General features: G+C 50.3%; 1 protein-coding gene across 1 annotated transcript in view; it reads left to right on the plus strand.

Moving 5' to 3' along the window:
- Window positions 1–27,038, plus strand: part of LOC140403431 (glutamate receptor ionotropic, delta-1-like) — a 1,359,932-nt gene that overhangs the window by 1,316,559 nt on the left and 16,335 nt on the right. Inside the window, 2 exon segments of the mRNA XM_072491342.1 lie at window positions 5,852–6,047; window positions 24,484–24,650. Coding sequence (XP_072347443.1) covers window positions 5,852–6,047; window positions 24,484–24,650 — 363 coding nt within the window.

Below are 27,038 nucleotides of genomic sequence, written 5' to 3' on the forward strand. Positions count from 1 at the left end.
ATGAGTGTGTGTGGGGAGTGTAATGTGTCTGTGTGGCTGGGATGAGTATGTGTGGGGAGTGTAATGTGTGTGTGTGGCTGGGATGAGTGTGTGTGGGGAGTGTAATGTGTGTGTGTGGCTGGCATGAGTGTGTGTGGGGAGTGTAATGTGTGTGTGGCTGGGATGAGTGTGTGTGGGGAGTGTAATGTGTGTGTGTGGCTGGGATGAGTGTGTGTGGGGAGTGTAATGTGTGTGTGGCTGGGATGAGTGTGTGTGGGGAGTGTAATGTGTGTGTGTGGCTGGGATGAGTGTGTGTGGGGAGTGTAATGTGTGTGTGTGGCTGGGATGAGTGTGTGTGGGGAGCGTAATGTGTGTGTGCGGCTGGGATGAGTGTGTGTGGGGAGTGTAATGTGTGTGTGTGGCTGGGATGAGTGTGTGTGGGGAGTGTAATGTGTGTGTGCGGCTGGGATGAGTGTGTGGGGGGAGTGTAATGTGTGTGTGTGGCTGGGATGAGTGTGTGTGGGGAGTGTAATGTGTGTGCGCGGCTGGGATGAGTGTGTGTGGGGAGCGTAATGTGTGTGTGTGGCTGGGATGAGTGTGTGTGGGGAGTGTAATGTGTGTGTGTGGCTGGGATGAATGTGTGTGGGGAGTGTAATGTGTGTGTGGCTGGGATGAGTGTGTGTGGGGGGTGTAATGTGTGTGTGTGGCTGGGATGAGTGTGTGTGGGGAGTGTAATGTGTGTGTGCGGCTGGGATGAGTGTGTGGGGAGTGTAATGTGTGTGTGTGGCTGGGATGAGTGTGTGTGGGGAGTGTCATTTGTGTGTGCGGCTGGGATGAGTGTGTGTGGGGAGTGTAATATGTGTGTGCGGCTGGGATGAGTGTGTGTGGGGAGTGTAATGTGTGTGCGTGGCTGGGATGAGTGTGTGTGGGGAGTGTAATGTGTGTGTGGCTGGGATGAGTGTGTGTGGGGTGTGTAATGTGTGTGTGGCTGGGATGAGTGTGTGTGGGGAGTGTAATGTGTGTGTGGCTGGGATGAGTGTGTGTGGGGTGTGTAATGTGTGTGCGGCTGGGATGAGTGTGTATGGGGAGTGTAATATGTGTGTGCGGCTGGGATGAGTGTGTGTGGGGAGTGTAATGTGTGTGCGTGGCTGGGATGAGTGTGTGTGGGGAGTGTAATGTGTGTGTGGCTGGGATGAGTGTGTGTGGGGTGTGTAATGCGTGTGCGTGGCTGGGATGAGTGTGTGTGGGGAGTGTAATATGTGTGTGCGGCTGGGATGAGTGTGTATGGGGAGTGTAATATGTGTGTGCGGCTGGGATGAGTGTGTGTGGGGAGTGTAATGTGTGTGCGGCTGGGATGAGTGTGTGTGGGGAGTGTAATGTGTGTGTGCGGCTGGGATGAGTGTGTAGGGTGAGTGTAATGTGTGTGTGTGGCTAGGATGAGTGTGTGTGGGGTGTGTAATGTGTGTGCGTGGCTGGGATGAGTGTGTGTGGGGAGTGTAATATGTGTGTGCGGCCGGGATGAGTGTGTGTGGGGAGTGTAACGTGTGTGTGCGGCTGGGATGAGTGTGTGTGGGGAGTGTAACGTGTATGTGCGGCTGGGATGAGTGTGTGTGGGGAGTGTAATGTGTGTGTGTGGCTGGGATGAGTGTGTGTGGGGAGTGTAATATGTGTGTGTGGCTGGGATGAGTGTGTGTTGGGAGTGTAATGTGTGTGTGCGGCTGGGATGAGTGTGTGTGGGGAGTGTAATGTGTGTGCGTGGCTGGGATGTGTGTGTGGGGAGTGTAATGTGTGTGTGCGGCTGGGATGAGTGTGTGGGGGGAGTGTAATGTGTGTGTGTGGCTGGGATGAGTGTGTGTGGGGAGTATAATGTGTGTGCATGGCTGGGATGAGTGTGTGTGGGGAGCGTAATGTGTGTGTGTGGCTGGGATGAGTGTGTGTGGGGAGTGTAATGTGTCTGTGTGGCTGGGATGAGTATGTGTGGGGAGTGTAATGTGTGTGTGTGGCTGGGATGAGTGTGTGTGGGGAGTGTAATGTGTGTGTGTGGCTGGCATGAGTGTGTGTGGGGAGTGTAATGTGTGTGTGGCTGGGATGAGTGTGTGTGGGGAGTGTAATGTGTGTGTGTGGCTGGGATGAGTGTGTGTGGGGAGTGTAATGTGTGTGTGGCTGGGATGAGTGTGTGTGGGGAGTGTAATGTGTGTGTGTGGCTGGGATGAGTGTGTGTGGGGAGTGTAATGTGTGTGTGCGGCTGGGATGAGTGTGTGGGAGGAGTGTAATGTGTGTGGCTGGGATGAGTGTGTGTGGGGTGTGTAATGTGTGTGCGTGGCTGGGATGAGTGTGTGTGGGGAATGTAATATGTGTGTGCGGCTGGGATGAGTGTGTGTGGGGAGTGTAATGTGTGTGTGCGGCTGGGATGAGTGTGTGTGGGGAGTGTAATGTGTGTGTGTGGCTGGGATGAGTGTGTGTGGGGAGTGTAATGTGTGTGTGCGGCTGGGATGAGTGTGTGTGGGGAGTGTAATGTGTGTGCGTGGCTGGGATGAGTGTGTGTGGGGAGTGTAATGTGTGTGTGGCTGGGATGAGTGTGTGTGGGGTGTGTAATGCGTGTGCGTGGCTGGGATGAGTGTGTGTGGGGAGTGTAATATGTGTGTGCGGCTGGGATGAGTGTGTATGGGGAGTGTAATATGTGTGTGCGGCTGGGATGAGTGTGTGTGGGGAGTGTAATGTGTGTGCGGCTGGGATGAGTGTGTGTGGGGAGTGTAATGTGTGTGTGCGGCTGGGATGAGTGTGTAGGGTGAGTGTAATGTGTGTGTGTGGCTAGGATGAGTGTGTGTGGGGTGTGTAATGTGTGTGCGTGGCTGGGATGAGTGTGTGTGGGGAGTGTAATATGTGTGTGCGGCCGGGATGAGTGTGTGTGGGGAGTGTAACGTGTGTGTGCGGCTGGGATGAGTGTGTGTGGGGAGTGTAACGTGTATGTGCGGCTGGGATGAGTGTGTGTGGGGAGTGTAATGTGTGTGTGAGGCTGGGATGAGTGTGTGTGGGGAGTGTAATATGTGTGTGTGGCTGGGATGAGTGTGTGTTGGGAGTGTAATGTGTGTGTGCGGCTGGGATGAGTGTGTGTGGGGAGTGTAATGTGTGTGCGTGGCTGGGATGTGTGTGTGGGGAGTGTAATGTGTGTGTGCGGCTGGGATGAGTGTGTGGGGGGAGTGTAATGTGTGTGTGTGGCTGGGATGAGTGTGTGTGGGGAGTATAATGTGTGTGCATGGCTGGGATGAGTGTGTGTGGGGAGCGTAATGTGTGTGTGTGGCTGGGATGAGTGTGTGTGGGGAGTGTAATGTGTCTGTGTGGCTGGGATGAGTATGTGTGGGGAGTGTAATGTGTGTGTGTGGCTGGGATGAGTGTGTGTGGGGAGTGTAATGTGTGTGTGTGGCTGGCATGAGTGTGTGTGGGGAGTGTAATGTGTGTGTGGCTGGGATGAATGTGTGTGGGGAGTGTAATGTGTGTGTGTGGCTGGGATGAGTGTGTGTGGGGAGAGTAATGTGTGTGTGGCTGGGATGAGTGTGTGTGGGGAGTGTAATGTGTGTGTGTGGCTGGGATGAGTGTGTGTGGGGAGTGTAATGTGTGTGTGCGGCTGGGATGAGTGTGTGGGAGGAGTGTAATGTGTGTGGCTGGGATGAGTGTGTGTGGGGTGTGTAATGTGTGTGCGTGGCTGGGATGAGTGTGTGTGGGGAATGTAATATGTGTGTGCGGCTGGGATGAGTGTGTGTGGGGAGTGTAATGTGTGTGTGGCTGGGATGAGTGTGTGTGGGGAGTGTAATGTGTGTGTGCGGCTGGGATGAGTGTGTGTGGGGAGTGTAATGTGTGTGTGTGGCTGGGATGAGTGTGTGTGTGTAATGTGTGTGTGCGGCTGGGATGAGTGTGTGGGGGGAGTGTAATGTGTGTGTGTGGCTGGGATGAGTGTGTGTGGGGAGTGTAATGTGTGTGCGTGGCTGGGATGAGTGTGTGTGGGGAGTGTAATGTGTGTGCGCGGCTGGGATGAGTGTGTGTGGGGAGTGTAATGTGTGTGTGCGGCTGGGATGAGTGTGTGTGGGGAGTGTAATGTGTGTGTGCGGCTGGGATGAGTGTGTGTGGGGAGTGTAACGTGTGTGTGCGGCTGGGATGAGTGTGTGTGGGGAGTGTAACGTGTGTGTGTAATGAGTCACGGACCCGGCGAGTCCCGTATTGTTTCTCATTGGAATCGATTGTGTTCCACGCGGAGCGGTGCTAGCCTATTAATGGTCGGGTGATTGGTCCAGGTGGGGCGCCGGTATTTCTGACGTAAAAGTCCGCGCATTCTGCGTTGTCAGAAACAGGGAATTCCGCTGCTCTTGTTTATCTTTTCCCAAGTGGTGAGACCAGATCCTGTCCTTCAATCTGAGCCGATTGGCTTTTGCACTGCATGAAGAATGAACTCAGTGAATAAACATTAACAGCATATTTCAAGGTATTGTCCAGTAAACTTGTTGTTCAGTTCCGTTTGGGCTATTGTCTATTAACGTGTGTGGTTTATTCTCCACAGTGACCTTTCTGCTCCACAGTGACCTTTCTGCTCCACAGTGACCTTTCTGCACTGTGAGTGTCTCTATCTCACAGATATTGGAAATAAGTGGATGCGTTGCAATGGCAGAATTACAATTCAGGAAGCACTTCACCCACAAGCTGTCACATTTAGTTAGGTTCAGTAATACTCATTCAGATGTTAGTTAGAAAGGATTTGTCAGACTAGAGTGTGGTGCTGACTGGTAAAGTTTATATTTCATATTTACTTGACAACAACGCATATCTACAAGTGCAGAAATAAAATACTGAGACAAATTTCCTCGCTGAAGCCAAGGGTCAGAATGTCACTTTATTGTCTGTAAGGTTGGATATGACCCTCTGATGGGAAGATGTTATGCACCTGATCTCCCACATCACCCATGTATCTTCTCCCAGACTCGTTTTCATTGATACACACAGGAAATCGGTTTCTAAAAAGGAGACGTGTTCCTGCCTGATGTGAATGTGCTGGTCAGATGATGGCAAGCAATGAAATAACAAAAACTAATCTTGTTAAGATCAAGATGAAGAGTGTGGGTGTGAAGTAGCTGCTGCTTGTGATCTGACTGTTGTCTGATTAAGATTCAGGCTCGCTGGGCAGTTTTCCTTTTCATACATTCATAGAATTTACAGTGCAGAAGGAGGCCATTCGGTCCATCGAGTCTGCACCGGCTCTTGGAAAGAGCACCCTACCCAAGGTCAACACCTCCACCCTATCCCCATAACCCAGTAACCCCACCCAACACCAAGGGCAGTTTTGGACACTAAGGGGCAATCTATCGCGGCCAATCCACCTAACCTGCACATCTTTGGACTGTGGGAGGAAACCGGAGCACCCGGAGGAAACCCACGCAGACACGGGGAGAACGTGCAGACTCCGCACAGACAGTGACCCAGTGGGGAATCGAACCTGGGACCCTGGAGCTGTGAAGCAATTGTGCTAACCACTGTGCTACCGTGCTGCCCACAATTTTTATTTCAATCCATATTCATGGCGGTACTGATTAACATTCAGAAGCACTGAAACTATTACATTCAGTGATGGTCACTGGACACTTGGACTTTGTAAAAGCAGCTGGTGGTTTGTGCGATGTCCCACAAAGTTTTCCACGCTTAGAGATGGTGGGGGAGCTGGATTACCTCACCTTACAGCCCATCTCAGAAAACCTCAGCTTCCACTCTCTGTATCAAAGTCCAAATATTGGCCAATTTATTGATCTGCTCCAACAATGACAGGACTGATTGTCTTTCTTTCGGCTCCGCTCTGCTCAGTTCTCAAACTCCTTTCTTTTACTCCCAGTTCGTTCCAGGATCTGGCCAAGCAGTCTGATTTATCGTACGGCACAGTGAGAGACTCCTCTGTCTATCAGTATTTCCAGGCAAAGGGGACAAATCCTTTGGAGCAGGACAGCACGTACGCTGAACTCTGGAGAATGATCAGTAAAAATAGCGGAGCCGACAACTGTGTGTCAACCACCAACGAAGGCATCGCAAAGGTAAGATTCACTTTGAACAAACACAGTTGTATCCATGCCAACACCGTCTTCTCTCCTGTTCGCCTCATCAAATCCACTTCCCTCCCGTGGAATCCAATTAGAAACACTCCAATTCTTTATCAAAAGGACCCTTGCCTCACCTTTCCCAGCAGTTGGCTAATGAGCAGAATGGTATCAGTTACATTGAGAGACTTGGAGGGGCTGAACTTTCTCCCCCACATTGAGCTGAGAGCTTCAGTTCACAGTTCACAATACTGAAATGTTTTGATAGAGTCAGTGCCAGTGGCAGAAAGGTGGATGATGATTTTTTTTTTTAAACACAGCGAGTTGCTGTGATCTGGAATGTGCTGCCTGAAAGGGCGGAGGGAGCAGATTCAATAATAACTTCCAAAAGAAAATTGGATAAATACTTGAGGAAAAGGCCGTGGAACTGATTGGTCGGCTCTTCCATAGAGCCAGTCCTGATTGGTCAGCTCTACCATAGAGCCAGTCCTGATTTGTCAGCTCTACCATAGAGCCAGTCCTGATTGGTCAGCTCTGCCATAGAGCCAGTCCTGATTGGTCATCTCTACCATAGAGCCAGTCCTGATTGGTCAGCTCTTCCATAGAGCCAGTCCTGATTGGTCAGCTCTACCATAGAGCCAGTCCTGATTGGTCAGCTCTTCCATAGAGCCAGTCCTGATTCGTCATCTCTACCATAGAGCCAGTCCTGATTGGTCAGCTCTTCCATAGAACCAGTCCTGATTCGTCATCTCTACCATAGAGCCAGTCCTGATTGGTCAGCTCTACCATAGAGCCAGTCCTGATTAGTCAGCTCTTCCATAGAGCCAGTCCTGATTTGTCAGCTCTACCATAGAGCCAGTCCTGATTGGTCGGCTCTGCCATAGAGCCAGTCCTGATTGGTCATCTCTACCATAGAGCCAGTCCTGATTGGTCAGCTCTTCCATAGAGCCAGTCCTGATTGGTCAGCTCTACCATAGAGCCAGTCCTGATTGGTCAGCTCTTCCATAGAGCCAGTCCTGATTCGTCATCTCTACCATAGAGCCAGTCCTGATTTGTCAGCTCTTCCATAGAGCCAGTCCTGATTGGTCAACTCTTCCATAGAGCCAGTCCTGATTGGTCAGATCTACCATAGAGCCAGTCCTGATTGGTCAGCTCTTCCATAGAGCCAGTCCTGATTGGTCATCTCTACCATAGAGTCAGTCCTGATTGATCTGCTCTTCCATAGAGCCAGTCCTGATTGGTCAGCTCTTCCATAGAGCCAGTCCTGATTGGTCATCTCTACCATAGATGCCGGTGCTCTACCGTGATATCATCTCTTCTGTGCTCGGACCACTGTTGTTTGTGACATACTTAAATGACCTGGACGAAGGTATAGGTGGTCTGATTAGCAAGTTTGCAGATGATACTAAGATTGGGGGAGTTGCAGATAGCGAGGAGGACTGTCAGAGAATACACCAAAATATAGATAGATTGGAGAGTTGGGCAGAGAAATGGCAGATGGAGTTCAATCCAGGCAAATGCGAGGTGATGCATTTTGGAAGATCTAATTCAAGAGCGGACTATACGGTCAATGGAAGAGTCCTGGGGAAAATTGATGTACAGAGAGATCTGGGAGTTCAGGTCCATTGTACCCTGAAGGTGGCAACGCAGGTCGATAGAGTGGTCAAGAAGGCATACAGCATGCTTGCCTTCATCGGACGGGGTATTGAGTACAAGAGTCGGCAGGTCATGTTGCAGTTGTATAGGACTTTGGTTAGGCCACATTTAGAATACTGCGTGCAGTTCTGGTCGCCACATTACCAGAAGGATGTGGATGCTTTAGAGAGGGTGCAGAGGAGGTTCACCAGGATGTTGCCTGGTATGGAGGGTGCTAGCTATGAAGAAAGGTTTGAGTAGATTAGGATTGTTTTCGTTGGAAAGACGGATGTTGAGGGGGGACCTGATTGAGGTCTACAAAATTATGAGAGGTATGGACAGGGTGGATAGCAACAAGCTTTTTCCAAGAGTGGGGGTGTCAATTACAAGGGGTTACGATTTCAAGGTGAGAGGGGGAAAGTTTAAGGGAGATGTGCGTGGAACGTTTTTTACGCAGAGGGTGGTGGGTGCCTGGAACGCTTTGCCAGCGGAGGTGGTAGAGGCGGGCACGATAGCATCATTTAAGATGCATCTAGACAGATATATGAATGGGCGGGGAACAGAGGGAAGTAGATCCCTGGAAAATAGAAGACAGGTTTAGATGAAGGATATTCAGGACGCCAAAGCATGTAATGAGGCAGTGGGGAAGGGAACACTGACAAAGGAGAGTATTTGCAGGCACGGAGATGGGTTGAAGTGTGTATACTTCAACGCAAGAAGCATCAGGAATAAGGTGGGTGAACTTAAGGCATGGATCGGTACTTGGGACTACGATGTGGTGGCCATCACGGAAACTTGGATAGAAGAGGGGCAGAAATGGTTGTTGGAGGTCCCTGGTTATAGATGTTTCAATAAGATTAGGGAGGGTGGTAAAAGAGGTGGGGGGGTGGCATTATTAATTCGAGATAGTATAACAGCTGCAGAAAGGCAGTTCGAGGAGTATCACCCTATTGAGGTAGTATGGGTTGAAGTCAGAAATAGGAAAGGAGCAGTCACCTTGTTAGGAGTTTTCTATAGGCCCCCCAATAGTAACAGAGATGTGGAGGAACAGATTGGGAAACAGATTTTGGAAAGGTGCAGAAGTCATAGGGTAGTAGTCATGGGCGACTTTAACTTCCCAAATATTGAGTGGAAACTCTTTAGATCAAATAGTTTGGATGGGGTGGTGTTTGTGCAGTGTGTCCAGGAAGCTTTTCTAACACAGTATGTAGATTGTCCGACCAGAGGAGGGGCAATATTGGATTTAGTACTGGGTAATGAACCAGGGCAAGTGATAGATTTGTTAGTGGGGGAGCATTTTGGAGATAGTGACCACAATTCTGTGGCTTTCACTTTAGTAATGGAGAGGGATAGATACGTGCAACAGGGCAAGGTTTACAATTGGGGGAAGGGTAAATACGATGTTGTCAGACAAGAATTGAAGTGCATAAGTTGGGAACATAGGCTGGCAGGGAAGGACACAAGTGAAATGTGGAACTTGTTCAAGGAACAGGTGCTACGTGTCCTTGATATGTATGTCCCTGTCAGGCAGGGAAGAGATGGTCGAGTGAGGGAACCATGGTTGACAAGAGAGGTTGAATGTCTTGTTAAAAGGAAAAAGGTGACTTATGTAAGGCTGAGGAAACAAGGTTCAGACAGGGCATTGGAGGGATACAAGATAGCCAGGAGGGAACTGAAGAAAGGGATTAGGAGAGCTAAGAGAGGGCATGAACAATCTTTGGCGGGTAGGATCAAGGAAAACCCCAAGGCCTTTTACACATATGTGAGAAATATGAGAATGACTAGAGCGAGGGTAGGTCCGATCAAGGACAGTAGCGGGAGATTGTGTATTGAGTCTGAAGAGATAGGAGAGGTCTTGAATGAGTATTTTTCTTCTGTATTTACAAATGAGAGGGGCGATATTGTTGGAGAGGACAGTGTGAAACAGATTGGTAAGCTCGAGGAAATACTTGTCAGGAAGGAAGATGTGTTGGGCATTTTGAAAAACTTGAGGATAGACAAGTCCCCTGGGCCTGATGGGATATATCCAAGGATTCTATGGGAAGCAAGAGATGAAATTGCAGAGCCGTTGGCAATGATCTTTTCGTCCTCACTGTCAACAGGGGTGGTACCAGGGGATTGGAGAGTGGCGAATGTCGTGCCCCTGTTCAAAAAAGGAACTAGGGATAACCCTGGGAATTACAGGCCAGTTAGTCTTACTTCGGTGGTAGGCAAAGTAATGGAAAGGGTACTGAAGGATAGGATTTCTGAGCATCTGGAAAGACACTGCTTGATTAGGGATAGTCAGCACGGATTTGTGAGGGGTAGGTCTTGCCTTACAAATCTTATTGAATTCTTTGAGGAGGTGACCAAGCATGTGGATGAAGGTAAAGCAGTGGATGTAGTGTACATGGATTTTAGTAAGGCATTTGATAAAGTTCCCCATGGTAGGCTTATGCAGAAAGTAAGGAGGCATGGGATAGTGGGAAATTTGGCCAGTTGGATAACGAACTGGCTAACCGATAGAAGTCAGAGAGTGGTGGTGGATGGCAAATATTCAGCCTGGATCCCAGTTACCAGTGGCGTACCGCAGGGATCAGTTCTGGGTCCTCTGCTGTTTGTGATTTTCATTAATGACTTGGATGAGGGAGTTGAAGGGTGGGTCAGTAAATTTGCAGACGATACGAAGATTGGTGGAGTTGTGGATAGTAAGGAGGGCTGTTGTCAGCTGCAAAGAGACATAGATAGGATGCAGAGCTGGGCTGAGAAGTGGCAGATGGAGTTTAACCCTGAAAAGTGTGAGGTTGTCCATTTTGGAAGGACAAATATGAATGTGGAATACAGGGTTAACGGTAGAGTTCCTGGCAATGCGGAGGAGCAGAGAGACCTTGGGGTCTATGTTCATACATCTTTGAAAGTTGCCACTCAAGTGGATAGAGCTGTGAAGAAGGCCTATGGTGTGCTCGCGTTCATTAACAGAGGGAGTGAATTTAAGAGCCGTGAGGTGATGATGCAGCTGTACAAAACTTTGGTACGGCCACATTTGGAGTACTGTGTACAGTTCTGGTCGCCTCATTTTAGGAAGGATGTGGAAGCTTTGGAAAAGGTGCAAAGGAGATTTACCAGGATGTTGCCTGGAATGGAGAGTAGGTCTTACGAGGAAAGGTTGAGGGTGCTAGGCCTCTTCTCATTAGAACGGAGAAGGACGAGGGGCGACTTGATAGAGGTTTATAAGATGATCAGGGGAATAGATAGAGTAGACAGTCAGAGACTTTTTCCCCGGGGGGGGACATAAATTTAAGGTGAAAGTTGGAAGATATAGGAGGGATATCAGAGGTAGGTTCTTTACCCAGAGAGTAATGGGGGCATGGAATGCACTGCCTGTGGAAGTAGTTGAGTCGGAAACATTAGGGACCTTCAAGCAGCTATTGGATAGGTACATGGATGACGGTAAAATGATATAGTGTAGATTTATTTGTTCTTAAGGGCAGCACGGTAGCATTGTGGATAGCGCAATTGCTTCACAGCTCCATGGTCCCAGGTTCGATTCCGGCTTGGGTCATTGTCTGTGCGGAGTCTGCACGTCCTCCCCGTGTCTGCGTGGGTTTCCTCCGGGTGCTCCGGTTTCCTCCCACAGTCCAAAGATGTGCGGGTTAGGTGAATTGGCCAATGATAAATTGCCCTTAATGTCCAAATTGCCCTTGGTGTTGGGTGGAGGTGTTGAGTTTGGGTATGGTGCTCTTTCCAAGAGCCGGTGCAGACTCAAAGGGCCGAATGGCCTCCTTCTGCACTGTAAATTCAATGATAATCTATGATTAATCTAGGACAAAGGTTCGGCACAACATCGTGGGCCAAAGGGCCTGTTCTGTGCTGTATTTTCTATGTTCTATGTGATCTGGATCGGCGCAGGCTGGGAGGGCCGAAGGGCCTGTTCCTGTGCTGTAATTTTCTTTGTTCTTTGTTTAGAGCCAGTCCTGGTTGGTCAGCTCTACCATAGAGCCAGTCCTGATTGGTCAGCTCTTCCATAGAGCCAGTCCTGATTCGTCAGCTCTTCCATAGAGCCAGTCCTGATTGCTCAGCTCTTCCATAGAGCCACTCCTGATTGGTCAGCTCTTCCATAGAGCCAGTCCTGATTGGTCAGCTCGACCATAGAGCCAGTCCTGATTGGGCAGCTCTTCCATAGAGCCAGTCCTGATTGTTCAGCTCTTCCATAGAGCCAGTCCTGATTGGTCAGCTCTTCCATAGAGCCAGTCCTGATTGGTCAGCTCGACCATAGAGCCAGTCCTGATTGGGCAGCTCTTCCATAGAGCCAGTCCTGATTGGGCAGCTCTTCCATAGAGCCAGTCCTGATTGCTCAGCTCTTCCATAGAGCCAGTCCTGATTGGTCAGCTCTTCCATAGAGCCAGTCCTGATTGGTCAGCTCGACCATAGAGCCAGTCCTGATTGGGCAGCTCTTCCATAGAGCCAGTCCTGATTGGCCAGCTCTTCCATAGAGCCAGTCCTGATTGGTCAGCTCTCCATAGAGCCGGTCCTGATTAGTCATCTCTACCATAGAGCCAGTCCTGATTGGTCAGCTCTACCATCAAGCTAGTACAGGGCACAATGTGCTGAATGGCCTCTGCACTGTGTCATTTTATAAAGTGTAAGAAATGTTCATTCTTTTGTCTGAATATTGATTGACTGCCATTGTTCTCATTCTGCCACACATTCAAACCAAAGTACAGAACTCATTTCGAGAAACCCGCCTCGATTGAGCTGTGTGTCTGGCTGTTGGAGGTAGCGTGGACAGGCTCGATGTGGTTCTCCTGGCACACTCTGCTCTTGGGGCCTGTCCTTTCCTCTCCCTCCTCAGTCTTACAGCTGAAATAAAGATCTGGGAAACCTCCACACACAAACTAAACAACCATTTAATCAATAGTGTCATTCCAACAATAAAACAACCTCTTTGGACGTTGCTCCAACGTTATCAGATCGTTCCCCTGTGAGATTGATGTTCTAGAAGATGTTAAAACGAATTGGCTCACTGATCGCACCAGGTCACCCCAACAGATGAATCAGGAACAGGAGGAGGCCATTCGGCCCCTCGAGCCTGCTCTGCCATTCAACCCCACATTCCTACCTCCCCCCCCCATAACCGTTCACCCTCTAACTGCCAAAAAGGACATTGTATGAATGGGTCAGTAATTCACCAAATGCTCCTGTGATTAGTAATCAGGGGTGAATCCTCTGTTACCATGGTGTGAGTCGGCCTTGGAGACTTCACAATGTTCAGAAATGCAAACAGCTGTCCTGAGAGGGGAGGGGAAGGGGAGGGGAGGGGATGAGGATGGGAGGGATGGGGGAGGTGGAGAGGGGGAGGGGAGGGGAGGAGAGGGGAGGGGCAGGGAGGGGAGGAGTGTGGGGAGTGGGGGGTTGGTCGTGGGAGATGGTTGGGTGTCACAGGGAGATGGAGCTGGAGTGAGCACCCCTTTAACCCTGAGATGCTATCAATGTAATTTCCCACTGCCTGTCGCACATTACACAGGGTCAGTGGTGATTAATCTTGTTCCCCAGCCTCACTGGCTCAGTTTTAGGTAACTGGTGTTTTAAAAATATTTTAGTGAGTGAACTTTTTTTCATATTGTACGCGGAACGGCGATATATTTCCAAGTCAGGATCATCAGTGACTTGGAGGAGAACTTGCAAGTGGTCGTGTTCCCTTGTATCTGCTGCCCTTGTCCGTGTAGATGGCAGAGGTCGTGGCTTTGGAAGATGCTGTCGGAGCCTTGGGGAGTCGCTGCAGTGCATCTTGTAGATGGTACACACGGCTGCCACTGTGCATCGCTGGTGGAAGAAGTGAATGTTTGAGTTTGTGAATGGGGTGCCAATCAAGCGGGTTGCTTTGTCCTGGATGGTGTTGAGCTTCTTGAGTGTTGTTGGAGCTGCACTCATCCAGGCGAGTGGAGAGTATTCCATTTCACTCCTGACTTGTGCCTTGTAGATGGCGGACAGGCTTTGGGGGGGGTTCAGGAAGTGAGTCACTCTCCGTAGGATTCCTAGCCTTTGACATGCCCTGGTAGGTCAAAGGCTAGGAATTCCGGTATCGGCGCGATGTCCGCCGACGGGCGCCCAAAATGGCACAAATCAGTCGAGCATCGCGCCGCCCCAAAGGTGCGGAATGCTCCGCATCTTGGGGGGCCGAGCCCCAACCTTAAGGGGCTAGGCCCGCGCCGGACGAATTTCCGCCCCGCCAGCTGGCGCGGAAATGACATCTCCGGGCGGCGCATGCGCGGGAGCGTTAGCGGCCGCTGACAGTTTCCCGCGCATGCGCAGTGGAGGGAGTCTCTTCCGCCTTCGCCATGGTGGAGACCGTGGCGAAGGCGGAAGGGAAAGAGTGCCCCCACGGCACAGGCCCGCCCGCGGATCGGTGGGCCAGGCCACCGCGGGGGCACCCCCCGGAGCCCCGCGCCTCCCCCAGGACCCCGGAGCCCGCCCGCGCCGCCTTGTCCCGCCGGTAAGGTAGGTGGTTTAATCCACGCCGGGGGTCGGAGAATCTCGCCCAGGAACTCTAGGGTTGTAATCTCGGGATTACTCCCTGTGCCACGTGCCAGTGAGGCGAGAAATAGGAAGATAGAGCAGCTAAACACGTGGCTAAACAGCTGGTGTTGGAGGGAGGGTTTCCGTTATTTTGACCACTGGGAGCTCTTCCGGGGCAGGTGTGACCTATATAAGAAGGACGGGTTGCATCTAAACTGGAGAGGCATAAATATCCTGGCTGCGAGATTTGCTAGTGTCACACGGGAGGGTTTAAACTAGTATGGCAGGGTGGTGGGCACGGGAGCAATAGGTCAGAAGGTGAGAGCATTGAGGGAGAACTAGGGAATAGGGACAGTGTAGCTCTGAGGCAGAGCAGACAGGGAGAAGTTGCTGAACACAGCGGGTCTGGTGGTCTGAAGTGCATATGTTTTAATGCAAGAAGTATTGCGGGTAAGGCAGATTAACTTAGAGCTTGTATTAGTACTTGGAACTATGATGTTGTTGCCATTACAGAGACCTGGTTGAGGGAAGGGCAGGATTGGCAGCTAAACGTTCCAGGATTTAGATGTTTCAGGCGGGATAGAGGGGGATGTAAAAGGGGTGGCGGAGTTGTGCTACTGGTTAGGGAGAATATCACAGCTGTACTACAGGAGGACACCTCAGAGGGCAGTGAGGCTATATGGGTAGAGATCAGGAATAAGAAGGGTGTAGTCACAATGTTGGGGGTTTACTACAGGCCTCCCAACAGCCAGCGGGAGATAGAGGAGCAGATAGGTAGACAGATTTTGGCAAATAGGGTTAAGGAAAATCCCAAGGCTTTTTACACGTACATAAAAAGCAAGAGTGTAGCCAGGGAAAGAGTTGGCCCATTGAAGGATAGGCAAGGGAATCTATGTGTGGAGCCAGAGGAAATGGGCGAGGTACTAAATGAATACTTTGCATTAGTATTCACCAAAGAGAAGGAATTGGTGGATGTTGAGTCTGGAGAAGGGTGTGTAGATAGCCTGGGTCACATTGAGATCCAAAAAGACGAGGTGTTGGGCGTCTTGAAAAATATTAAGGTGGATAAGTCCCCAGGGCCTGATGGGATCTACCCCAGAATACTGAAGGAGGCTAGAGAGGAAATTGCTGAGGCCTTGACAGAAATCTTTGGATCCTCGCTGTCTTCAGGGAATGTCCCGGAGGACTGGAGAATAGCCAATGTTGTTCCTCTGTTTAAGAAGGGTAGCAAGGATAATCCAGGGAACTACAGGCCGGTGAGCCTTACGTCAGTGGTAGGGAAATTACTGGAGAGAATTCTTCAAGACAGGATCTACTCCCATTTGGAAGCAAATGGACGTATTAGTGAGAGGCAGCACGGTTTTGTGAAGGGGAGGTCGTGTCTCACTAACTTGATAGAGTTTTTCGAGGAGGTCACGAAGATGATTGATGCAGGTAGGGCAGTGGATGTTGTCTATGTGGACTTCAGTAAGGCCTTTGACAAGGTCCCTCATGGTACACTAGTACAAAAGGCGAAGTCACACGGGATCAGGGTTGATCTGGCAAGGTGGATACAGAACTGGCTAGGCCATAGAAGGCAGAGAGTAGCAATGGAAGGATGCTTTTCTAATTGGAGAGCTGTGACTAGTGGAGCGAGATTCTCCACTCCCGCGCCGGTTGGAAGAATCGCCTGGGCCGCCAAAATTTCCGGGGACGCCGGTCCGACGCCCTCCCGTGATTCTCCCGAGCGGCGGGAATGGCCCGGTCGAGTTTCGCGGGCCGCAGGCCGGAGAATCGACGGAGACACCCAAAATGGCGATTCTCCGGCACCCCCGCTATTCTCAGGCCCGGATGGGCCGAGCGGCCAGGCCAAAACGGCGGGTTCCCCCCGGCGCCGTCCACACCTGGTCGCTGCCGTCGTGAGCGGTGAGTGAACGCTGGGGGGGGCGGCCTGCGGGGTACGAGGGGGGATCCTGCACCGGGCTTTACCTGGAATGTGGGGTGGCCCGCGATCGGTGCCCATCGATCGTTGGGCCGTCCTCTCTGAAGGAGGACCTCCTTCCTTCCGCGGCCCCGCAAGATCCGTCAGACATCTTCTTGCGGGGCGGACTCTGAGAGGACGGCAACCCGCGCATGCGCGGGTGACGTCCGTTATGCGGCGCCGGCCGCGTCATCTATGCGGCGCCGCCTTTACGCGGGCGACAAGGCCTGGCGCGGGTAGATGACGCGGCCCCGATCCTGGCCCATTGTCAGGGCCTGAATCGGTCGGGATCGTGGCCGTTTCGCGCCTTCGTGAACCTCGACGGCGTTCACGACGGCGCGGCCACTTCGGCGTGGGAGTGGAGAATCCCGTCCCCTGTGTTCCACAGGGATCAGTGCTGGGACCTTTGCTCTTTGTAGTATATATAAATGATTTGGAGGAAAATGTAACTGGTCTGATTAGTAAGTTTGCAGACGACATAAAGGTTGGTGGAATTGCGGATAGCGATGAGGACTGTCGGAGGATACAGCAGGATTTAGATTGTTTGGAGACTTGGGCGGAGAGATGGCAGATGGAGTTTAAATCTACCGCATCTCAAATGTGAGGTAATGCATTTTGGAAGGTCTAATGCAGGGAGGGAATATACAGTGAATGGCAGAACCCTCAAGAGTACTGAAAGTGACTTCTGGTGACGGCGGGCGGGAGGCGGCTGCACAATGGAGGGCTCCCGCTCGGGAACGGCATTTTCGGGGCTTTGAGCCCGGTCCCAGGGTCCACGGAGGCGGCAGAAGCAGGGAGAAGACACGGAGGAGGCACAGTGAAGACACAGGAGGGAAAAAAACCCAAAGAAAAATGTCGAGGGTGAGCAAAAAAACGGCCGAAAAAAACCCAGCTGGAGGTCCGTCGGGGAGTGGAAAGGTCACCGTGGGGTCACCAGGAAAAATGGAGGCTGGAGCACCAGGGAAGGCCGCACTGCTTACAGCTGAAGAAATAACCAAGGTGATGGCTGCGGAATTTGAAAAGCAGTTGGCGCAGATTGCGAAATACATGGAGACGGTGAGGAAGGAGATGAGGGAGGCTTTGAGTGTGCTGGTGGAGGAGGCGGTTTCCCCGGTGAGGACGGAGGTGGCGAGCGCAGTTGCGGAGGTGCGAGAGCAAGGGGAGGCGCTGAAGGAAGTGGAGGAGATGTTATTGCAGCACGGTGATCAACTTGCCTTGATGGGGAAAGAGATGCGGACGGTGATGGACATTAACAAGGATCTGCGAGGAAACATGGAAGACCTGGAAAATAGATCCAGGCGACAGAATTTGAGGATTGTGGGGCTGCACGAAGGAGTTGAAGGACCGAAGCCGACTGAGTATTTTGCCGCGATGCTGGCAAAACTATTGGGGGAGGGGGAGGATCCCTCCCGATATGAACTGGATCGGGCTCATCGGTCGTGGAGGCCTGTACCAAAGGCGAGTGAGCCGCCAAGGACAGTGACTCTGTGCTTCCGTAGGTACAGGGTGAAGGAGAAGGTCCTGAGCTGGGCCAAGCAGAAGCGGGTGGTGCAGTGGGCTGGAGCTGGTATACGTGTATACCAGGACTTTACGGTGGAGCTGGCAAGGAGGTGGGCTGCCTTCAACCGGGTGAAGAGGGCACTGTACATTGGCAAGGTGCGGTGCGGCATTGTATATCCAGCGAAGCTGAGGGTGACTTACAAGCTCAGGGACTTTTATTTTGGAACGGCGGAAGCAGCGGAGGAGTTTGCAAAAGCAGAAGGACTGTGGCAGAACTGAGAAATTGAGGAATGGCCATGTGCCGATGTAACCTCATGACTGTATTTTCTTCTTTTTGTATCACTGCGCGCGGGTGCAGAGACTAAAGGAGCCAATGTGGTATATATTTGGACAAGGGAAGGGACCCTCGAAATGAGGGTTCTTTGGGGTGTAGGTGGATATGCGGCGTTTGTGTGCTAAAAGGGGGTCTTTGGGCTTTCCTAGGTCCGGGCAAGTGGGAAAGGGACCCGGGCGGGGGCCTCCATGCTGGCCGGTTTAAGCCGGCCAGTGAACGGGAGTGAGGTGGGGGGAGGGGCTGTGGCCATCGGAGCCTGGCAGAACAGGGTCCGAGTGGTCTAGCCGGGGTGGAAAGTTGGGGGGAAGAAACCGAGGTTGGGAGGAGGAGTTTTACAAGAGGCAGTGGACGGGAGGAGCTGGAGACCTAGGGTGGGGAGGGGGGGGGGGGGGGGGGGGGGGAGCTGTGTAAGATTAAGGGTGACTATGGGTAATCCCTGATTCCTTTTTGTCATTTGTTTATGTAAACATGCGGGTTGAGGTTTGGGGGTTGGTGGGTAGATGGGATTGTTGTGATTATGGGGACTGACATATCTTGCTGATTATTGTTTATTGTTGATGGGTGTAAATGTGGGAGAAAATGTGAAAATGGAGGAGAATAAAAAATTTTTTTTAAAAGAGTACTGAAAGTCAGAGAGATCTAGGAGTACAGGTCCACAGGTCACTGAAAGGGGCGACACAGGTGGAGAAGGTAGTCAAGAAGGTATACGGCATGCTTGCCTTCATTGGCCGGGGCATTGAGTATAAGAATTGGCAAGTCATGTTGCAGCTGTATAGAACCTTAGTTAGGCCACACTTGGAGTATAGTGTTCAATTCTGGTCGCCACACTACCAGAAGGATGTGGAGGCTTTAGAGAGGGTGCAGAAGAGATTTACCAGGATGTTGCCTGGTATGGAGGGCATTAGCTATGAGGAGCGGTTGAATAAACTAGGTTTGTTCTCAGTGGAACAACGGAGGTTGAGGGGCGACCTGATAGAGGTCTACAAAATTACGAGGGGCATAGACAGAGTGGATAGTCAGAGGCTTTTCCCCAGGGTAGAGGGGTCAATTACTAGGGGGCATAGGTTTAAGGTGCGAGGGGCAAGGTTTAGAGTAGATGTACGAGGCAAGTTTTTTACGCAGAGGGTAGTGGGTGCCTGGAACTTGCTGCCGGAGGAGGTGGTGGAAGCAGGGACGATAGTGACATTCAAGGGGCATCTTGACAAATACATGAATAGGATGGGAATAGAGGGATACAGACCCAGGAAGTGTAGAAGATTGTAGTTTAGTCGGGCAGCATGGTCGGCACGGGCTTGGAGGGCCGAAGGGCCTGTTCCTGTGCTGTACATTTCTTTGTTCTTTGTTCTTTGGATTTGTTTATTGGATTTGTTTAATGGATGGTCATTGCCGGGCATTTGTGTGGCGTGAATGTAAATTGCCACTTGTCAGCCCCGAGCCTGGATATTGTCCGGGTCTTGCTGCATTTGGACAGGGACTGCTTCATTATCTGAGGAGCTGCGAATGGTGCTGAACATTGTGCAGTCATCTGCAAACATCCCCACTTCTGACCTTCGGGTGGAAGGGAGGTCATTGATGAAGCAGCTGAAGATGGTTGGGCCGAGGACACTACCCTGAGGAACTCCTGCAGTGATGTCCTGGAGCTGAGGTGATTGGCCTCCAACCACCACAACCACTTTCCTGTGTACTGGGCATGTTTACAATGGAGGGTTTTCTCTCTGATTCCCATTTACTTCAACTTTTCTCAGGCTCCTTGATCCAATCCTCGGTCAGTCTCAGCTGACCTCTTTAATTCAGCTCTCAGCTGACGATATGCAGATAAACATGGAAACAAATTTTGAGTATGATGCAGAGTCTGCAAATGGGTTGTTACAATCTGGTTAGGGATCAGTAACCTTTCATTTAAAGTAGGTCGAGTTTGAAATTCCAATTCATAGAATCATAGAATTTACAGAGCAGAAGGACGCCATTCAGCCCATCGAGTGCACTGGAAAGAGCACCCTACTTAAGCTCACACCGCCACCCTATCCCCATAACCCAGTAACCCCCCCCTTAACCTGTTTGGACACTAAGGGGCAATTTAGCACGGCCAATCCACCTAAGCGCACATCTTTGGACTGTGAGAGGAAACCGGAGCACCCAGAGGAAACCCACACAGACACGGGGAGAACGTGCAGACTCCGCACAGACAGTGACCCGAGGTCAGAATCAAACCGGGGTCCCTAACACTGTGAGACAGCCGTGCTAACCACTGCGCCACCTCGTTGCCACATGATTCCACAGTTTGAAAGAAGCAAAATAAACTTTACAAAGTCAAAAAAGTAAAACAATTGATCAAATCCATCTTACACGCGAGCATTCAGAACCAACACAAGGTAAATATGAATTAACAGACAAATGGTGGTCGAACACACACCACATTGCAGATTAAATGGCAGAGACAACCAAGACAGAGTACATGGATTTCTCAACACACACCCAGCTGTCAGTGATCACTGTGAGTCACAAAATCTCAGGATACCTCTGCCTTCCTCAGGAGACATTTTAACTCCTCCTTTTCAAAGACCTAGCCTCGAAATGTCTTCAAAGGCCCCTTTTATTTGGACAGCATCAATTACTATTCATCTACAGATGGTGCAATCGCTCCTCCTGAGAATGCATCCCATGGGATTCACAAAGCTGCACTCCGTCCTCTAGCTCTTGACATGCAACCTGCTGTTGTGCAGATTCCTGGCTTCACTAAGCTTTCTGCCTACCCCGGATTCACCAACCTCCAGTGTCCGGGCTGCGCCGTGCTATAAATGGCTCCAATGGCTCTCCTGGGCCCTAACTGCCTCCAAAATGGAACCGGTGATGTCCTGCCACCATTAGAGCTTCCCAGGGCATCTCTGAACCTGAACTGCCTGGAGCCTACTGGCAATACCATCGATTTGGTATCCAAACTCTTCCCGTGCTGCAGAACACTCACCCTCCCAGAAAACATATAGATAAATTGACACCAGGGGATGTTCTCAAGCTCTACCCAACTCCATGACAATGTGGCCTGCTCTGAGCTACCCTCAAACTGACCTCCATGCCAATTATCCCTCCTTTACAATTTCTGAAGCTATGTAAGTTTGCTGTTTTATAATCTTGTGCAATGATAAAGAGCTGATAAATAATCTTGTTGTAAAGGAACCTTTAGGTAAGGGTGACCATAATTTGATAGAATCATAGAGTCATCGAGTTATAGGTATTTACAGCATGGAAACAGGCCCTTCGGCCCAGCTTGTCCATGCAACCCAATTTCTATCACTAAGCTAGTCCCGCTTGCCCACCTTTGGCCCATATCCCTCTATACCCACCCTGCCCATGTAACTGCCTAAATGCTTTTTAAAGGACAAAATTGAGCCCACCGCTACTACTGCCTCTGGCAGCTCGTTCTAGATGCTCACCACCCTCTGGTCTCTTTTGTATCTCTCCCCTCTCACCTTAAACCTGTGCCCTCTAGTTCTGGACTACTCTACCTTTGGGAAACGATGTTGACTATCTACCTTATCTATGCCCCTCGTTATTTTATAGACCTCGATGAGATCACCCCTAAACCTCCTACGCTCCAGGGAAGAAAGTCCCGGCCTATCCAGCCTCTCCTTTCAGTAAGTTTGAAAGTGATAGAATTCAATCAGAGACCAGGGTCGTGAATCTAAGCAAAGGAAACTGAGGGTCTGAGGGGAAATTGGCAGATTGGGAAACTAGGTGAAAAAGTCTGAAGGTAGGCAGGCAATGGCGAACATTGAAATCCCTAACCCCTGGGTGGGTTGCCCCCCCCCCCCAACTCCCGCCTTTGCAGCAGAGGGTGGTCCACCAGTGGTCAGCAACAGGATCTTCTACTCCCTCCATTGTCAACGTGATGTCCCATTGACCGTACCCCTCGCCGCCGGTGAATCCATGGTGGGGGTGCGGCATGGGTGGGACTGTAAGATCTCGCCAGAACAGCCAGAAAACCCTGCCCATACTTTACAACAACAATACATTCCTCTAATGCACAAAGACCCAAAAATGAAAGTGTTCCAACTGTGGCTCGCAAGAAAATCGAGGATTGTATGAGATTAAAAGCCTATAAATTTGCCAAAGAAGAATAGTAAAGCCTGAAATTTGGGAGCATTTTAAAATTGTGCAAAAAGAGCATTGTTAGTATTTGAAATTCTCTTCCTCAGAGAGCCGTGGATGTTGGGTGATTGAATAAATTCGCGGCCGAGTTAGACATCCTTTTGGCTGACAAGGGAGTTCGGAGTAATGAGGGGAGCAGGCTTGATGGGCCAAATGGCTTACACCAGTCGCTATATTGTGGGTGTGAGTCTCCCAAAAGGGAACAATGTCCCCTCGCAAGAGCATTTAGCCGTGTGTTTCCCAGGTGCTCGCAGTGCCCAGAAACACGTGGTTATTCAATCCGACTCGCTTTGTATAAGGAGCCTGAACAGGGAACGTGTGGCTGAGGCCGCTCGCTGGAACTCCCCATTGTAGTGAGAGATTGGCGCGGCGAGCGGGGTAGATCCTGGGAGCGGGCTCTCCCGTCTCTCATCGGCTACACTGACCTGCGCGAGCTGTTTACTGGCCCACAGTGGCATTGGATCATGCCCTGTATGTCTGAATCAAGGCTATGATATTGCCTCCTTGCTCTGTTACCCCTCATTCTCTATTACTCCTGCTCACTCTCGATAACTCCTGCTCACTTTCTATTACTCTACCTCACTCTCTATTCTCTTCCCTCATTCTCTATTACTCCCCCCAGCATGTTACTCTCCCTTCACTCTGTATTCTCCACCTTCACTCTCTATTACTCTACCCTCACTCTCTCTTGCTCTCCCTCCCTCACTATTACTCCCCCCCACTCTCTATTACTCTTCCATCATTCTCTATTACTCCCCCTCACTCTCTATTACTCCCCCTCACTCTCTATTACTCTCCCCTCACTCTCTATTCTCCACCCTCACTCTATTACTCCCCCTTCACTCTCTATTACTCTCCCCCTCACCATTACTTTCCCCTCACTCTCTATTTTCAACCCTCACTCTCTATTCCTCTACCCTCACTCTCTATTTCTCCCCCTCACTCTCTGTTACTTCCCCTCACTCTATTACTCTCCCCTCACTCTCTATTACTCTCCCCTCACTCTCTATTCTCCACCCTCACTATTACTCCCCCCTCACTCTCTATTACTCTCCCCCTCACCATTACTTTCCCCTCACTCTCTATTCTCAACCCTCACTCTCTATTACTCTACCCTCACTTTCTATTACTCCCCCTTGCTCACTATTACACCCCCTCACTTGCTAGTACTCCCCCTCAGTCATTAATACTCCCCCTCGCTCTCTATTACTTCCCCTCACTTTGTGTTACTTGCCCCCTGTTGCTGCCAGCAGTAATGTCTCAGCTCTGAACAGCTTTATCGTCCTGTGAGAGGGGGGTTTGATGTGTGTCTGTCATTCTTACAGCTTAAACCGCAGAAGCACCTTTTTCCTTTCTTGCCAGTTTCAGCTGTAGATTGAGGGTAGTAATTCTCTAAAACCTAAATCAACCTTTGCAAGTACAGCAGGGTGACCCAAATGAACACTTTCCAACTGTTCTGAGACTGTTCATGTTTAAGGTGATTCCCTTTGTATAGGAATATTTTTCAAACCACCACCACATGAGCTGACCGGCTCCGAGAGCCCTCTGCTAGCAAACAAAACACATTCAGTCAAGGATACAATAATCATTCTGCAACATGTTTGATTTCTCCAGAAAGAGTCTCTTTAATCTCTGCCTGTTTCACGTATCACGTACACGTGGTGTAGACCAGGCATTGTTAAACTCGGGGGTCGCGAGCAGGTGTCGGGAGGGTCGCGGAACCGTCCGTCGCGGCGCTCCCGATCGCGCAAATCCGCACGTAACAGCCGGCTTTTATTAATGCTGCCTGCGAGCGGCCTTCAAAATAACCAGGAACAGATAAGATGCCGCACTGCGCATGCGTGCGCGATCATCGGTGCGCATGCGTGCGCGATCATCGGTGCGCGATCATCGGTGCGCATGCGCAGTGCGGCTGCATTTTTAAAAATACGGTCGCAGTCTTTTTTTACACAAGTTCGGGGGGCAAAAGGGACCATTGGGACCTAAGGGACCCAAAATCATTTCCTCCATTTTTGTCAGGAACAAACAAGGTAAGAGAAAATGGTGGGTCACGAAGGTCGGCCGGCGTGGGTCACGATGGTCGGCCGGCGTGGGTCGAGAAGGTCGGCCGGCGTGGGTCGCAAAGGCCGGCCGGCGTGGGTCGAGAAGGTCGGCCGGCGTGGGTCGCGAAGGTCGGCCGGCGTGGGTCGCAAAGGTCAGCCAGCGTGGGTCGCGAAGGTCAGCCAGCGTGTGTCGCGTAGGTCGGCCAGGTCGGGTCCCAAAGGTTGGCTGATTGGTAAAAATGGGTCCCCGGAAAGAAAGTTTGAAAAACACTGGTGCAGACATTCTGCTCCAAATTGATCCAGTCATTTCTGTGCCTGCAGATAAAAACAGGAACATATGCTTTCCTGTGGGATATGGCAGTGGTGGAATACTCAGCATTAACTGACGATGACTGCACTCTGACAGTGGTTGGCAATAGTATCAGCAGCAAAGGATATGGTATTGCCCTGCAGCACGGAAGTCCGTACAGAGACCTCTTCTCCCAGAGGTAGGAACTGACTTCACTTCTCCGCATTGGTTTAACTTGAGTTCTGAAATTTCTCAGTACAGCGCGGGACTGTCGGAGTGAGTTCTTGATTCTCTTTACTGTGTGTCATTTTTCTCTCATGGTCAGCTGTGAATGGACTGAAATTGGCTTGGGGTGCACTCACCCGGCAGGTAAAATGGCTCAGGTTACCTAGCATCATACAATCCAATTTCAGAGCACAGAAAGAGACCATTTGGCCCATTCTCCCTGTGCACACTCTCCGAAAGAGTTATTCAATTAGTCTTCCTCCACTTGCTCTTCCCCGGAACATTATAATTTTGTCCTTTTCAAGTATTTATCCAACTCCTTTTTGAAATGATGTGGAAATTCCGGCGTTGGACTGAGGTGAGCACAGTAAGAAGTCTTACAACACCAGGTGAAAGTCACAGTACATAGACCAGTACAGCACAGTACAGGCCCTTTGGCCCACGATGCTGTCCCGAACTAGTCTGAAACTAAGATCAAATCAATCTACTCCCAATCATTCTAGTGCACTCCATATGCCTATCCAATAACTGCTTGAAAGTTCCTAAAGTGTCCGACTCCACTACCATAGCTGGGAGTGCATTCCACGGCCCAACCACTCTCTGAGTAAAGAACCTGCCTCTGACATCCCTCCTATATCTTCCACCATGAACCTTATAGTTATGCCCCCTTGTAACAGCTACATCCACCTGAGGAAATAGTCACTGAACGTCCACTCTATCTATCCCCCTCATCATCTTATACACCTTAATTAAGTCACTTCTCATCCTCCTTCGCTCCAATGAGAAAAGCCCTAGCTCCCTCAACCTTTCCTTATAAGACCTACCCTCCAATCCAGGCAGCATCCTGGTAAATCTCCTCTGCACCCTTTCCAATGCTTCCACATCCTTCCTATAATGAGGTGACCAGAACTGCACACAATACTCCAAATGTGGTCTAACTAAGGTCTTGTACAGTTGCAGCATAACCTCACGGCTCTTAAACTCAATCCCCTTGTTAATAAACGCTAACACACTATAGGCCTTCTTCACGGCTCTATCCACTTGGGTGGCAACTTTCAGAGATCTATGGACATGAACTCCGAGATCTCTCTGCTCTTCCACATTCTTCAGAACCCTATCGTTAACCATGTAATCCGCATTCAAATTTGTCCTATCAAAATGAATCACACTTATCAGGGTTAAACTCCATCTGCCACTTTTCAGCCCAGCTCTGCATCCTATCAATGTCTCTTTGCAGCCGACAACAGCCGTCCTCACTATCCACGACTCCACCAATCTTGGTGTCATCAGCAAATTTACTGACCCAACCTTCAACTCCATCATCCAAGTCATTGATAAAAATCACAAGTCCTACAGGTTTGTTTCGAATCACTAGCTTTCGGAGCACTGCTCCTTCCTCAGGTGAATGAAGAGGTGAGTTCCACAAACACATATATAGACAAAGTCAATGATGCAAGACAATACTTTGAATGCGAGTCTTTGCAGGTAATTAAGTCTTTACAGGTCCAGACGGAGCAACTGGAGAGAGGGATAATCCCAGGTTAAAGAGGTGTGAATTGTCTCAAGCCAGGACAGTTGGTAGGATTTTGCAGGCCAAGTTCCGCACACATGAGTACGGCCTCAACCGGGACTTTGGATTCATGTCTCACTACATTCACCCCCACCACCTGGCCTGAGCTTGCAAAATCCTACCAGCTGTCCTGATTTGAGACAATTCACACCTCTTTAACCTGGGATTATCCCTCTCCCCAGTTGCTCCGTCTGGACCTGTAAAGACTTAATTACCTGCAAAGACTCGCATTCAAAGTATGGTCTTGCATCTTTGACTTTGTCTATATATATGTGTCTGTGGAACCCACCTCTTCATTCACCTGAGGAAGGAGCAGCGCTCCGAAAGTTAGTGATTCGAAACAAACCTGTTGGACGTTAACCTGGTGTTGAAAGACTTCTTCCTGTCCTTTTTGAAAGTTAGAATTGAATCTACTTCCACTGCCCCTTTTAGGTGACGCACTTGCTGTGAATCACCTTCAAACTGCGTCATCCAATAAATCAACTTTCTACCAGTAAAATCTGATTCTCCTTATTCACTCTGTAAAAACAGCTCACAGTTTTGATCAAGCTGGCATCTTTCCTCTGACCTTTCTCTGCTGTCAGGGGAATGTGGCCACCGTGTAGCTCCAAAGATGACCTGCGGAGTTTTAAGCTACTCCACTGGGCAGCTGTACAAGCAGGTGCCCAGAGCAGGAGGATTCCTGTCCCGGGTATTGGGCACGAATGAGGTGCTTGGACCCCAACTGCAACTTTAACTCCGAGATTTGAGCAGGATGGGGCAGTGTGCTTTGTTGGCCCAAACCTGAAAGGT

Source organism: Scyliorhinus torazame, chromosome 28, assembly GCF_047496885.1.
Source record: "Scyliorhinus torazame isolate Kashiwa2021f chromosome 28, sScyTor2.1, whole genome shotgun sequence".
In the NCBI taxonomy this organism is placed as follows: Eukaryota; Metazoa; Chordata; class Chondrichthyes; order Carcharhiniformes; family Scyliorhinidae; genus Scyliorhinus; species Scyliorhinus torazame.